The sequence below is a fragment of the Miniopterus schreibersii genome (genome assembly GCF_964146895.1).
Source record: "Miniopterus schreibersii genome assembly, chromosome: 9".
NCBI classification, from domain to species: domain Eukaryota; kingdom Metazoa; phylum Chordata; class Mammalia; order Chiroptera; family Miniopteridae; genus Miniopterus; species Miniopterus schreibersii.
This window is the reverse complement of record NC_138118.1, coordinates 22,482,009-22,495,748: the sequence shown is the minus strand read 5'-3', so window position 1 is coordinate 22,495,748 and position 13,740 is coordinate 22,482,009. Positions and strand designations below refer to the sequence as shown.

The window sequence follows — 13,740 nt, the reverse complement described above, 5'->3', positions numbered from 1 at the left end:
GCGGCTGAGGCCTCGGTTTGCGTTCCCTGCTGACCCGCAGACCCCCGCTCCGGGGAGGGGAGTGGAGGAAGGGTCCTGAACACGCGGGGTCTGCGCGCGCTGCGGGAGAGCTGCGGGCCGCGGCCCCACGCGGAGCCTCCTCTCAGCCAATGGGAGCCCGAGGCCCCGGGCCGAGGCGCGCGCGGCGGCGGCTGAGCCAATCGGGCTGCGGGCGCGGCCGGGGGCGGGGAGCGGGGCGGGCGATGGAGCCCGGCCGCGGCGGCAGAAGTTTCTCACCTTGGACGGCGAGGGCGGCTCGCGCATCTCCCGCGCGTCTCCGGCTGGGCGCGCGAGGCGCGCCTCAAGCTCTTCTCTCCCCCTCCTCACGCTGCTCCCTGCAAGTGAGGGGAGCCGCGGAGAGCCCCGATCGGCGCTGACCTTTTATGTTGTCTGCAGGGAGGCAGAGGGCGAGGGAAAGCTTGGCGCTGGGGAGCCGGCCCCCGGCCTGGCGGGCCTCGGGCGGGGACGGCAGAAGAGGGGCGCCGGGGCTGCTGGAATCCATGCGGGGGCCATGGGCCGAGCGGCGCTCCGGGGACTGTCCCGCCTGTGCGCGCTGTGGGCAGCCCTGCTCGCGCTGTTTCCCTGCGGAGCCCAAGGAAACTGGATGTGAGTGTGGGGGCAGCAGGGACGCACCGGGTGTGTGACAAATGGGGTGCCCAGCCTCAGGGAACTTTCAGCTACGGCGGGGGAGTAGGGGCGGTGACCCCAGGGCGGCTGACCTAATCTGGGGGGGCAGCATCTGGGATTGGGGAGGAGGGCGGGCGAGCGGCAGACGTTAGGGGCGGCCGTGTCTTACAGGTGGTTGGGCATCGCCTCCTTCGGGGTTCCGGAGAAGCTGGGCTGCGCCAACTTGCCGCTGAGCAGCCGCCAGAAGGAGCTGTGCAAGAGGAAGCCGTACCTGCTGCCCAGCATCCGGGAGGGCGCCCGGCTGGGCATTCAGGAGTGCAGGAGCCAGTTCAGGCACGAGAGGTGGAACTGCCAGGTCGCCGCCGCCCCGCCGGGCACCCGCCCCCTCTTTGGCTACGAGCTGAGCAGCGGTGAGTCCCAGGACCCTCGGGGCTGGCGAGGGATGAGGGGCGACAAGCCCGCCAACTCCTGTGAAGTAGGTGGTGCCTGCGTGGTCCCGGGCGCTCTGAATCCCCAAAGAGGCCCTTTCGTGGACCGGAGCTGGGAGCGACGGAAGCCAGACCTCGGGGGCAGGTGCGGTCCTGGGGGGGGGGGGGATCCCCAGGTCCAGAGCCTGGCGCTCGGAGCTGTAGTTCCTCCTTCCCGCTGTGCCCGGCTGGAGTCGAGGAAAAACTCTGACACCCTCCCCGCCGGCCGCGCGGACCCGTGGCGCCCCCCTACCTGGGGACCAGCTGGAGAAACACGGTGCCGGCGGCCGGACGGCTGCTGCCGCATCTGCTTTGATTTAAGCGGCTCCGCTACGCACAGAGCCCCGGACAAGTGGCTGACTGCGGCGAAGCGCCGCGGTGGTTGGCTCCTCGGGGCCCCGGCGAGGCGGGAGGACGGGATTCTTGGGAGGGGCGCCCCGGACGGCCCGGCGCAGCTGACCGCGCGGCCGCTTCCCACGCCGCCTCCCGCCCCGCGTCCGCGGGAGAGTAAGGTTCCACCTCCGCGTGCCTGCTGGTGGCTCTGCTAGGACAGAGGAACCGGGAACCGGGGTTGTCCCGGGACCATAAGCGGGTTCAAAGAACTGTAGGACCTGGGCGCTGAAAGATTCGTTGTTTTTCACATTCATTTCCCTTCGCCCCGCACCTTTGACCCTCCCCGCCCGGTTCCCACGCGGGCGCCAGAGCGCGGCCCGGGCCCGCTGCGCTCCGGCCGGCGCGCCCTTCCGAGGGAGCCCTGACCCCGCGGGGGAAAGCATGGGAAAGGATGTGTTCTTCACAGTTGCTGAAACGCAGAGGCATCAGCTGTTGAAAAGGTTTATTGGACAACGGCCGTGAAATTGTTTCTACTCCAATCTAAACATCTCTAAAGGAAAAAAAAGTCGCCTGCGAGTCTCTTCTAGTCCATTTTGTTTATGCTTTAATGGGCCTTTAACTTTCAAAGATTTTAGCGCAAACGCTATTGCAGGTGTGCTAAATAAATATTCAATAATTTTCTGCAACGATTCTTTTTATTTTTATTTATTTTGCTGGTGACACTTCAATTATCTTTCATTTTCATTATCTTTAAGGCTGTAAGAGGATTAGCTAGTACTATATAAAATATATAATGGTTTTAAGTTAATATCAGGATTGTTTTTCACGATATCCTAAAAAAAAAAGAACAGAGGAGTCTTTAATGTGAAACTAAACTGTATCATTTCGTTACTAATTGCTTTGGTCTTGGTTTAATTTTAATTTGCTTTCTGACAGGTATTATTTATGTGAACAAAAATTACACCAAATTTTTCAGCTTCTGTTTTGTGAGAACACATTTTAAATTTAAAAAGAAATGTAATCTGGACTCTTTGGGGGCGTTGTATACCATTTACCATACCCATGCAAAGGATTTTAAATTTGACGTGTGTTTATTGAGCTTTTATTGTCTATTAGATACTGAGCTAGGTGCCAACATACATTTCATATTTTAGATATTTTTAGGTATGAGAACAATGATACCCAATATAGGACAGTCCCCTCAAGTGGGGATTGCTTTCTTAAAATGCTGCAATAGGAAACCATCCTTTCTAAGTATGTACTCATTAAAGCGTCCACTCTGAACCATTGAAAAATTGCTCCCCTGTCAAAAGGATGAGCAGGAGGCTCTGTTAGGAACATGAACAGTGAGTGGTGGGCTCTCTCAGTTAGCCATTTATGTTTTATTCTAGGCACGAAGGAGACAGCATTTATTTATGCCGTGACGGCTGCAGGCCTGGTGCATTCCGTGACCAGGTCCTGCAGCGCGGGCAACATGTCCGAGTGCTCCTGCGACACCGCCTTGCAGGCCGGCGGCTCCGCCAGCGAAGGCTGGCACTGGGGCGGCTGCTCCGACGACGTCCAGTATGGCATGTGGTTCAGCAGGAAGTTCCTGGACTTCCCCGTCAGAAACACCACGGGGAAGGAAAGCAAAGCACTGTTAGCAATGAACCTTCATAACAATGAAGCCGGAAGGCAGGTATGTGTTAGAAAGTGGAATAAGAGTCATTGCTTCTAGGTAAATAATACGAGGGTTACACTTGCGCATGATTCTCTTCAAGCAGTTTGAAAGCAAACCACACTTGCAGTCTAAGGAATATATAGCGTGCATACATATGTGTACATCGTATGTGTGTTTGTTATATGTATAACTGCAAGTTTATATCTATGTTTTTCTTTCATGAGCCTGTACAGACCACATTGATTTAGTGTAAGTTTTCCATCCGACGTGAGTTCAGTCCTATTATAGAATGTATCTGTGGTTGTATCCTTCGTGTACCTGAAAGGCTAATTATAAAATCACAGATGTGCAAGTGCCTGTTGGGGTCTTTGGTTCCACCTCCTTAGCTGGCTAGTGGCAGAGCCTGAGTAAGATCTACAGTATCTGCCTTTCTAACTGGATAAAATTTCATTTCCTCAATTGGACTTTGATTATTTTTTTTACATCTGTTTTTAGTGGGCAGTGGCTCCTAGACATGTTGTCAGTTTTGCCCTTACTTTCTATAGCAAACACTCTTGAATACATTCAGAATACACATATTTAACTAAAACAAGGTTTTTAAAAATGGAAATCATTATTTTAGTTAAAGCTACGTAGATCCATTGTAAAATTGATAAATACAGATAAATGTAAAGAAGCTATAGATCTATTAAACATATAGATATTTTAAAATATAGATATATTAAAGATTCAGCAGGAAGCAAATTTGAAGTACCACCATCTAATTAACCTCTTTTCTGATTCTGGCCTTTTTATACTAAGTTTCCTTAAAATGGAATACATTTGCAGCTCAATCTAACTTTTATATATTTATTTTAATAAATATTGACACAACAAAATTTGAGTTCTGCATCATACTTTAATTACTTGGTAACTCATAGTGACTTTCCTAAAACAGCCAAAACTTTTTTATGAATATATACTTTCTATCTTATAATAATCTTTTCAGGACAGGAATATCAGCACATAATGTGTATTACGGTAAATAACTGTAAAAGTCTCAACATAGTCATTGCAGCCTGCCACATTCTTCTGAAATAAATTAAAACAAGTTTCAGTATTTCTTACAAATATTTAAAGTATATGTTGCATTTGTTTTACATTTTTGGAAAGTGAGAAAATGAAACCCAATCAGAGTAGTTGCAAGTTTCAGCCAGTTTTCCTTATTTAACCACTTTGGTTTAAAATACGAAAATAGAAAGCTCAATTAATATATCACCAAAACACATCAAATTCAAATTTGAATTTTTAATTCCATTTGAATATTCAATTAAAAATTGAAAAATAAGAAATTGGTAGGTATGTAAACTTTTTATGTTTTTGTTTAGAAATTTTAAAAGTTAACTTACCTCACTAAAGTAACTCTTGCTTAACACCATAGTTATGTATATGTATCTTTTCCTTAAAAGTTTTGCATTTTAAAAAATTAAATGAATTAGTTTTTGCTGCAATTTAAATACTATCCAATAAAGGAATTTTCATTATTTCTGATATATTAATATAAAAGAGGTTAAATGTAATTAGCATATGTACTTTAAAACTCGAGTTAAGTGAGAAAAAAGTATCAAGTAAGTCAAATTAATATATTTTAAAAATAAGAAAACAATTAAATACATATTTATTATTAATTCAAACACTAAACATTTTTTAGTCATTCTTAAATAATGTTAGAGATTTTAAAAATTTTATCCAGGAAACAAAACTCAGAAACTCATATTATGATTCTCTTGAATGAAATCATCTCTGAACTTATGAAATGTCTTAAAGTCTTCTAAAATGTATTTTATTAATAATATTAGGCAGCTATTTAGTTTTATTCCATCTTATGTGAATTTTTTAATTATGTAGCAATATTTGCCTTTGTAACTACTAACTTGGATCTTAAACTAGTATTTATATTCTAATTTTGTTAAACACATGCAACTATTCAGCATCAATTTTAGTCCTTTGCTTGTTGGCAAAAAACCTATCTTACATTCCCTAGGTTTTTGCTATTATTTTAATTATGCAGAAAATAATTCAACCTATACAATTATACACATTTTATATAAATTTCAACTTTCTCTATTAAATATTTTTTTCCCATTAGTCTAGATCAGTGATTTTCAACTGGTGTGCCACAAGAAATTTTAAAACATGCAATACCTGACTGTTTAGTCAGGGGAACTGACCTCTTTCCCCTGAGATTGTCAAATAAAAAAATGACAACAGCCAACACAATAGCTGTCCAGTGTGAATGAGTCAAAGCTATACCTAATTTTTTTGTCAGATAGGCAAAAAATAGATTTTTTTGGTGTGCTGCAGGATTTTGGTAATTAGTTTATGTGTGCCATGAGATGAAAAAGGTTGAAAATCACTGGTTTAGATAGAAACTTAAAATATTACAAAATATTACCTGGATATTTTGAGAGTACTACACTGGTGTTTTTATTGGTCTTTTCTCATGAAGTACTACAATTCAAAGCATCTTGTATTTTTCTTTCTTTTGTGGGCCAAAAAAATAAAACCCACCACTGCAACAACAAACTAACCAGGTTTCCAGGTTATTATCTAACATGGAATAACTATCAACTTCATTTTCAATATTGTTAAATAGGATTTTAAATTAATAGGCATATTCTGAGCAAAGTTCAAGGTCTGCATTCAATTGAGTTGATTTTCTTAGTCTCAAAATCCCAAACTCCAAATGTCGAAAAGCGTTCAGAGAAATGTGGGTACTGGCGCTTAGTAGTGTTGTGAGCAGGATAGATGATTTTCTAACCGCTGACCTTAAATTCCCACTTGGTTTCTGACACCATTCCTAAAGTTATGACTCCAAGAATAATGTTGCTGAATGGTGATTGGCTGACAGAGTGAAGTGATGTCTTCCAGGGGCAGAACTTCTGGGAATAATGTGACTTGGAATATTTATGGGTATTTCTTTTGGTGTGCTTAAAATATTTCCATTCTTCCCATGTCCACCTCATAAACTTTTAAGTTTCCCTACCCCATAATTTGTTTTATGATGACTAACAAAAAAGTGGGAAGGGCCCAACCCCAAATTTTCATTGACCTGTTTCAAGAATATTTATAAGTACTTGAACAACACATAAGTGTTTTGCTTTTCAGCAGATTCAAGTATATTTTTGGACTAAATGGTACGAAATGGGTCAGAGGAATAGAAATTCTACATATACCCATCCAGCCTTATGTCACAGTTTTCATAAAAACTTAAACAAATCATTGGATAGTTAACAAAACGAAATGCTCATCACAAAATGTTTCACAACAGTTTTTTTGGTCATTTTTGCGAAGTTTGGATAGAGCAATATACTGGGGGGGAAATCACAGCCTGCTGCGTTACCTGAGTCAAAATTGTAGGACCAATCACTCCTTAGACTACTTCTCAAACAGTTTCTATTTTTACCTTTAAGCATTAGTGATACATCTTTCCTATTTCACTTCATTAGAAATGCATCAAACCAAAACTTAACACAAAGGAGCCCAGTAGATTAAATGTTCCCTTCCTAATTGCTCTCCCATAGTTTAAAAATATTCCACCAAAATGCGAACATCTGTTTGCAATAGTTAACAAAACATTCCTCTGTTAATATCGTTATAAACCTTAACAACTCAACTGGAGTAGAGAAAGGAATTTTCTCATAACCACACACAACTCATTTGGTTGCTACTCTCTTCTACTGTTCCCCCCAAAATGACTATGCTATCACTGCAGCTCCGAATAGCTACTTAACATTAAGAATCTTTGCTGAAAATCTCCAAAATATATTTTTTGAAGTGTTCATGCAATTTTATTAAATATACTTGCATTTTCCACTTACATTTTCTCTCTTCTACTAAAATGACCCAGCTTCATATAAAGATTTTATACCATGCGTCACCAAAGTTTCCTTATGTATGACAAGTATCTTAGCCACACTGTTTATTTTTCTGTTAAATTGGAATAATAAGTACATGTTCATAACTACTTACATCTCTTCCTATAAAACTAAGTGAAATAATTTATGAAAATGTGCTCTAAGGATCACTAAGGTCTATAGAGTTTATGTGTGTGTGTGCATGCACGTGTGTGTATCTGCCTTTGAACTCTGCATTTCATCAAATTTTTGTAGAGTGATTATATTGTTTTATTTTAATCCCTATTGTCCAAGCTCCTTCCTTGGAGTATTATGGTGATATAATCATTTAAATTGCATGTCAAGTTATTGAGACTCTTCACCTTGAAGTTTATTTGTCTTTTTATCCTAAAATGTATGTATGCAAGACAAAATATTATTTCTTTTTTTATACTTATTGTTAGGGACAAAAAGGTAATAGAATTAAAAGGTAATCAAATACAAGTTCTTTAAAATGTTACCCTTAAAAAGTTATAGTTAACTTCAGATATTTAACAGAGCTAGTTTTCTATGGCAGGAAAATCCCCCCAAAATTTTGATACAAATTCAGCAGGTTATGTCATTGAATTTAAAAATCAGTCTCTCTTTATTTTTCAAACCCATAAAGTAGTATATCACTCTTACGGACGACCACTGTTGTGGGCTAACGAATTGGATGAAGGTCTTCCAATACTATTGACCTCCCAGCAGTGACTCTTGTTTTAAGAATGTGGTTTTTATTACTCCCTCCCAATTCAGATTCCCAACAGAGAAAGAGTTAAAACGATTTAAGTGAGCTGGACTAGTTATTTAATAAATATTTAGTGAGCATCTGCTCTGTCCACTATGCCTGCAAATCTGCAATACCATACATGATATTTGAACTGGTTAATCAAAGAAAAACTCAGCTCTTCAGTCATGATCTTCAGCTAAGGCCAGCTTTAAATCATGAGGTAATGACTATAACGAACTCTGATCAGGTTTAAATACATAAATATACATCCTTAGATTTTTGGCTTTCTTTGGGCAATTTGTTTTGTTATTGCCTAGCATTGATTGAGCCCCTTTTTTTCTCATATCCTTCGGGCACTCAAAATCTGAACAGAAGTAGCCAGGTTACATTACTTTGAACATTTTAAAGAATTGAAGGCTTTGTGAATATCAAATGCCATAAATTTAACCAAATAAGCCTGTGTGCCATACTGTATAAATTGCTTTCATATCATTGAAGTGTACCTTTTTGCCTGAGTTAATAAGAAGTAGACATATACATTAGCTTCTTAGTTTTGTGAATTCAAAAAGAGCATGTGTGCTGTAGTCTATAAAGAACAGCGTTTACATACTATTCTGTTTATTATTTTAAACACCAGTCAAAAGTATCAAATATTGCATAAATCAATACCATATGCTCTCATTCAAGATGCAAATATTATAAATTTTTTCAAATATTCTGTCTCATTAGATAGTTCAGAAACTTTGGTTAATTTGTTAAGAAATGTAACATCCTGCAAACATGTCAATGTCATGTTTGGTACAAAATAAATGGCAAAGTATAAAGCCCTGTCAAGTTATAGTTTTGATAAGATCTGTAAATGGGATTTAAGCTGTGAGGTTTTTTCCTTTCTTTGGTGAGCTTACACACACTGTTTCCAAGTTATTGAATGGATAGATCAATTTTTCACTTTACCTAGCATGTTGACAGACATAACTCTGCAGCTAGCCCTGACGATTTATTAATCTGCTCTGCCATCCTCTGGAGACTGAAGGAAGCTGTGCTGACTAGCCTGGTATGTAAGAGATTTGGATCCCTAAAACTTTTTAAATCTCTGTATTGTTTTTACATTGTTAACACCACTTGAAATTTATTTCTACTCCTACTGTACCTTTTTCAGAGAAAGGGGACATTCATTTAAACCTTAATGTGTGCCAGGCTCTTAGAGATATATGCTATCTCATTTGATTTCTCAGTCTGTATAAACTAAACTCAGCACAAAGAATTGAAACATAACATAAATATTATCTCCTTTCTATGTTAGGATGGTGCTACTGATCCATCAAGAATAGGATATGTGTTTTGAACTAATTTTCCAGAAGAGGGGAAGGATTTTCTGGAAAGTCACACTCTCTGGCCCCTTCTTCTTTGGCCCAACTTTTACAGTGATCAGACCTAGGAATTCCCAGTTCAGTCAGGAAGTCTCATCCCTTGATGCCCATGAGGATCTTCTGAGCAGCTTTGTAGAAATACTACCCTGACCCCACCTCAACCAATTAAATCCGAATCTCAGGGTTTGAGCATCGGTTATTTGTAAGGTTCCACAGATGTTTCCGTGCACAATGTGAGTTGAGGATGACTTTTCTATCAATGCTTCTCAAACTTTAATGTGCATAGGAGTCACCTGAGGATCTTATTAAAATGGAAATTCTGATTCTGAGGGTCTGCAAGATTCTGAGGATTCTTACAAGTGATACTGGCATTGCTGGTCCATGAGCCACATTGTGAGTAGCAAGGTGCTAAATGGTATTAGGAACATGGAGACCTGTTTGGATATCCCCCCAAACCCAAAATTAAACAAGAGATTAGAAATAAAAGGCGTTCTCCTCTGTTATCTCAGATAATCTCTGACGACAATACGAGCCTGTCCACTACCTCCAATCCGACTTGGAAAGGTCTGCTCTGCAGGGCCAAGAGGAGGGCTAAACATTTGAACCCTCGGCAACCTGAAAAATCCTTTATGTTCAAAACCATCCCTTTTATACAGGAGGAAACAGACCTAGAAAGTTAAGTGATTAGGTGCATTTGCCTCCATTGTGGAGTAACACACATTATGAGTGATATTTAACACAATTCCTGTTGGTTTCAGGCTGTCGCCAAGCTGATGTCAGTAGACTGCCGCTGCCACGGAGTTTCTGGCTCCTGTGCTGTGAAAACATGCTGGAGAACCATGTCTTCCTTTGAAAAGATTGGCCATTTGTTGAAGGATAAATATGAGAACAGTGTTCAAGTCTCAGACAAAATAAAAAAGAAGATGCGCAGGAGAGAAAAAGACCAGAGGAAGGTGCCGATCCACAAGGACGATCTTCTCTACATTAACAAGTCTCCCAACTACTGTGTAGAGGATAAGAGATTAGGGATCCCGGGGACACAAGGCAGAGAATGCAACCGGACGTCGGAGGGTGCGGATGGCTGCAACCTCCTCTGCTGCGGCCGAGGCTACAACACCCACGTGGTCAGGCACGTGGAGAGGTGTGAGTGCAAGTTTATCTGGTGCTGCTATGTTCGCTGCAGGAGGTGCGAAAGCATGACTGATGTCCACACTTGCAAGTGACCGGTCCGTCCAGCCTTGGGCAACACTCCTCACTGACAACAGGGAGTGCCACACGGCAGTGCCAGTGAAGCCCACTCTTGCAGCAGAATCCCCAGATCCTTGGACCTCTCACAGTTCCCTTTACCTGGTCAGTGTCCAGTTATACACCGAGCATGCAGATTTGGGGGAACTCTAAAAGGTTTGGGTTCATAATGTGGTGATTTGGAAAATGTATATTGACATACGAGGACGATAATCTGTCCCCCAGCAAGAAAGAACCTTCCTGCGGAAGACCTGGTCCATCCTCAGGATAAGATCCTTGACCATGGAACTCAGTTATGGAACTCAATAATGGTGGGTGAATATTTTAAAAAGACACCCCTTATAGCAGCAAGGAGCAGTACACATGAATCTCATTTATTCTCTCAGTCTTTTAGATGAAGAAATCATTTTAAGTGTTTGTGCCTAGAAACAGATGTTGAACTGTTAAGAGAAGAGGTGAGTGCTTTCTGACTCTTCTATTCATTTGGAAAGAAAGGCAATTAAAACAAAATTTCTCAAGTGATATAATATTCCTAAAAAGTGTTTGTTAGGTTTAATGACCAAAGGAAAAAAATCAAAATTTAACAAAGTAAAATATATAATTTGGATTTTAAGTGGCTTTTAATCAGAATTTCTAGAAAAATCTCAGTAAGGTATAGAGCAATCTGTGATGTTCAGCCTCATACTTTAATCATAGACCAGCTGCTATTACTAAAAACCCAGCTCTGAATTACTGCGTGAGGAAGGGATCCTGAAAGCTCGTAGAAACTAGAGGTAAAGGTCTCGCATTATTAGGGAAAGCATTATAAGGAAAAGCACCCTTTAAATGTATAAAACAGTATTTTGTATAGTATTTTGCTTTAAAAAGTTTTATATTTTGTAAATAGTTTCTAAGTTATATGATATATATTAAAACTTAAGACATTTATTGCCAAAGCCCAAGAGCTAAGGCAATAAAATTATCTCAGAAATAATATTAGCTTCTGTTTTTTTATACTATCAACTCTGACTTTTTTTTATATATTGAAAAAGAAGTTAATTGAGCAGTTATATGGATGTGTATTTCTTGCCAAAATGACAGTTTTATAAGTGTTATAGATTAAAATATGCTTCAAAACATTGAGGTTTGTGTTATTTCAGCAGTCAGATTGGTTGAGTTCTGTTTTTAATTAGTTAATGTTTAACTTGTAAAGTTATTATAATAAATTATACAAAAAGTATAGAAGACTTAACTGAAAAAAGAATCTAAATCAGAATAATGCTCAATTTGTGGATTTGATTTCCTGGATATTTATTATATTGTGTGTCATGCTGCTTTTCTTGTGAATGTTGAATGGTCTTTCTTGTTTCAGTACTCAGCATATATATTCATCATATTTTACAAGGTTCCTGGTAAAAATTACAGGGCTATATTTAAGGTTGTATTTTAATGTAAATGCATAGTTTTTTATGAATTGTTAAATATTTCAGTATTATGTAGAAAAAATAGATTTCTAAGTGCAGAATGGACAAAAAAGAATATTCTTTTTTTTCTTTTTTTTTCTTTTTTAATAATAAGCTAAAGAAATGTTTTCCTGTCCCCCAGGTCTCATTCTATTTCCTTTCAATTTTATTTACCAAAGAAGAACAATAATTTGTGGAAAAGAGAAAACACATGGAAATGTCTCAGGTTTAATATTAAAATCAAGGCTAAACATTTAAACGTGACCCCTAAAGTTTAAGAAAAGTATTACTTATTGAATCAGACACTCAGCAACGACAAGTGAACGAATCTAGCACGTATTTTAAAAACTTGTTTACCATTGTTTAGCATCCACTGATTAGAATAACCTGAAAAATAGACCCTTATTCTCATGTCTTTTTTCTTACAAAGTAAATCTATTTTACCTGCATTAAAAATAAGCAATCAGTCCAGCTGGGCATGGCTCAGCTGTTGAGCATCGACCTAAACATCAACCTAAAATCCAGGAGATCGGGTTTTGATACCCGGTCAGGGCACATGCCCAGGTTGCAGGCTCGATCCCCAGTAGGGGGCGTGCAGGGGGCAGCTGATCGATGACTCTCTCATCATTGCTGTTTCAACTCTTTCTCTCCCTCTCCCTTTCTCTCTCTGAAATCAATAAAGATATACTTTAAAAAATTAAAAATTAAAAAAAAGCAATCATTCTTAAAAGATGAAGACTGCAGAAAAAAATGACCATTTTTTTCTATTAACTAGAAAACTTTTTATAATCACCTTACCAACCAGTTATGAGAATCAGGCAGCCTCTGATCACAAATACCTGATTACTATTTAGTCATTGTTTATAAATAGTAATGCCAGCTTGGGCTTCTCTCTGGCATGCCCAAGCAGTTACTCCTAACTCCTAAGCTATGTCTTTTGGACTCTTCCTTTACCTTCTTGGCATCGCCATGGAAGCCGTCCTTGGGTTTCTCACCTATCTTTCACTGGCTGACAATTTGCAGTTGATCATTTCCTTCCCGTTCCCCGTCATGGTGGAGGTAGCACCTTTGAGTTCCTGAATGCAAGTTCTGTGGCCCAGAAGTTCTTATCTAGTCTAAACTATTTTGCCTGCACTGTTTAGGGCTCTTTATGTTGCAAGTAACAGAAAATGCAACCCAGACTCACAAACATTAAAGGAAATGTGTTGACTTAGTAACTGAAAAGTCGAGTTCTGATGGGTTCAAGTGAAGCTCGAACCAAAATGTTCCCGGAGCTCAGGTCTCTCCACCTCCAGCTTAAAGAGGCTGGCTTCCGTGTCTTCTAAGTCAGGTCCCACAGGGTTCTGGCCACCCCTCCACCACCACCCAGCGCCTCCAGCATCTCTTTTCTTCTTGTCAACATGACTACCACACTTTCAGACCTCATATTCTCCTACCACTCATTCAATGGCAAGAGAGATTCCATTCTAAGGAAAGAGCTTTTTTACTTTTTTGTTGTTGTTGTTGCTCACACAGGGGAGACGGAAAAGTTATTTCTCAGATCGCCTAGCAAAGGTCATCAATGGCCCTAATTGGTTAAGTGTGACCATCCCTGAGCCAATCACAATGGCCATTGGTGATATACTGGTCTTCTTAAGGCAATCAAGACACATGCAGGGGACTAGTAGTGGGGTTCATTCCAACTAAACCCACATAGCTTGCGAATTAGGAAAGCAGTGAGTCCACAGAGAAAAATATGCGGTGTTGCCTGGCCAGGTGTGGCTCAGCAGTTGAGCATCGACCTAGGACCCAGGAGAACTTGTTCGACTCCCTGTCGGGGCACATGGGCATGCAGGTTGTGGGTTCAAAGGCTTGCAGGAGGCGGCTGATCGATGACTCTCTCATCGTTGATGTTTCTGTCTCTCCCTCCC

The 13,740-nt window shown here is 40.7% G+C and overlaps 1 protein-coding gene across 3 annotated transcripts; it reads left to right on the top strand.

The window, feature by feature from the left end:
• Positions 1-263: 263 nt before the first annotated feature.
• On the top strand, positions 264-13,740 carry WNT16 (Wnt family member 16). 3 transcript variants are annotated; one of them, XM_081147933.1, is made up of 5 exons: positions 271-645; positions 838-1,076; positions 2,858-3,144; positions 8,732-8,827; positions 9,902-13,740. In XM_081147933.1, exons 1-5 carry the CDS (start codon positions 551-553, stop codon positions 10,364-10,366), a joined length of 1,182 nt encoding a protein of 393 aa, XP_081004059.1. In that variant the 5' UTR covers positions 271-550; the 3' UTR covers positions 10,367-13,740. The 3 variants fall into 3 exon arrangements, with proteins under 3 accessions (XP_081004057.1, XP_081004059.1, XP_081004058.1); XM_081147932.1 differs by lacking the exon at positions 8,732-8,827 and adding an exon at positions 9,653-9,818 and having other exon boundaries at positions 459-645; positions 9,902-10,082; XM_081147931.1 differs by lacking the exon at positions 8,732-8,827 and having other exon boundaries at positions 264-645.

Excerpts from the sequence above, each read along its gene's own strand:
- WNT16 (XM_081147933.1), top strand. The coding sequence starts at position 551 with ATGGGCCGAGCGGCGCTCCGGGGACTGTCCCGCCTGTGCGCGCTGTGG. Across the intron at positions 646-837 it reads GGAGCCCAAGGAAACTGGAT|GTGGTTGGGCATCGCCTCCT; the intron begins GTGAGTGTGGGG and ends CGTGTCTTACAG. Across the intron at positions 1,077-2,857 it reads TGGCTACGAGCTGAGCAGCG|GCACGAAGGAGACAGCATTT; the intron begins GTGAGTCCCAGG and ends GTTTTATTCTAG.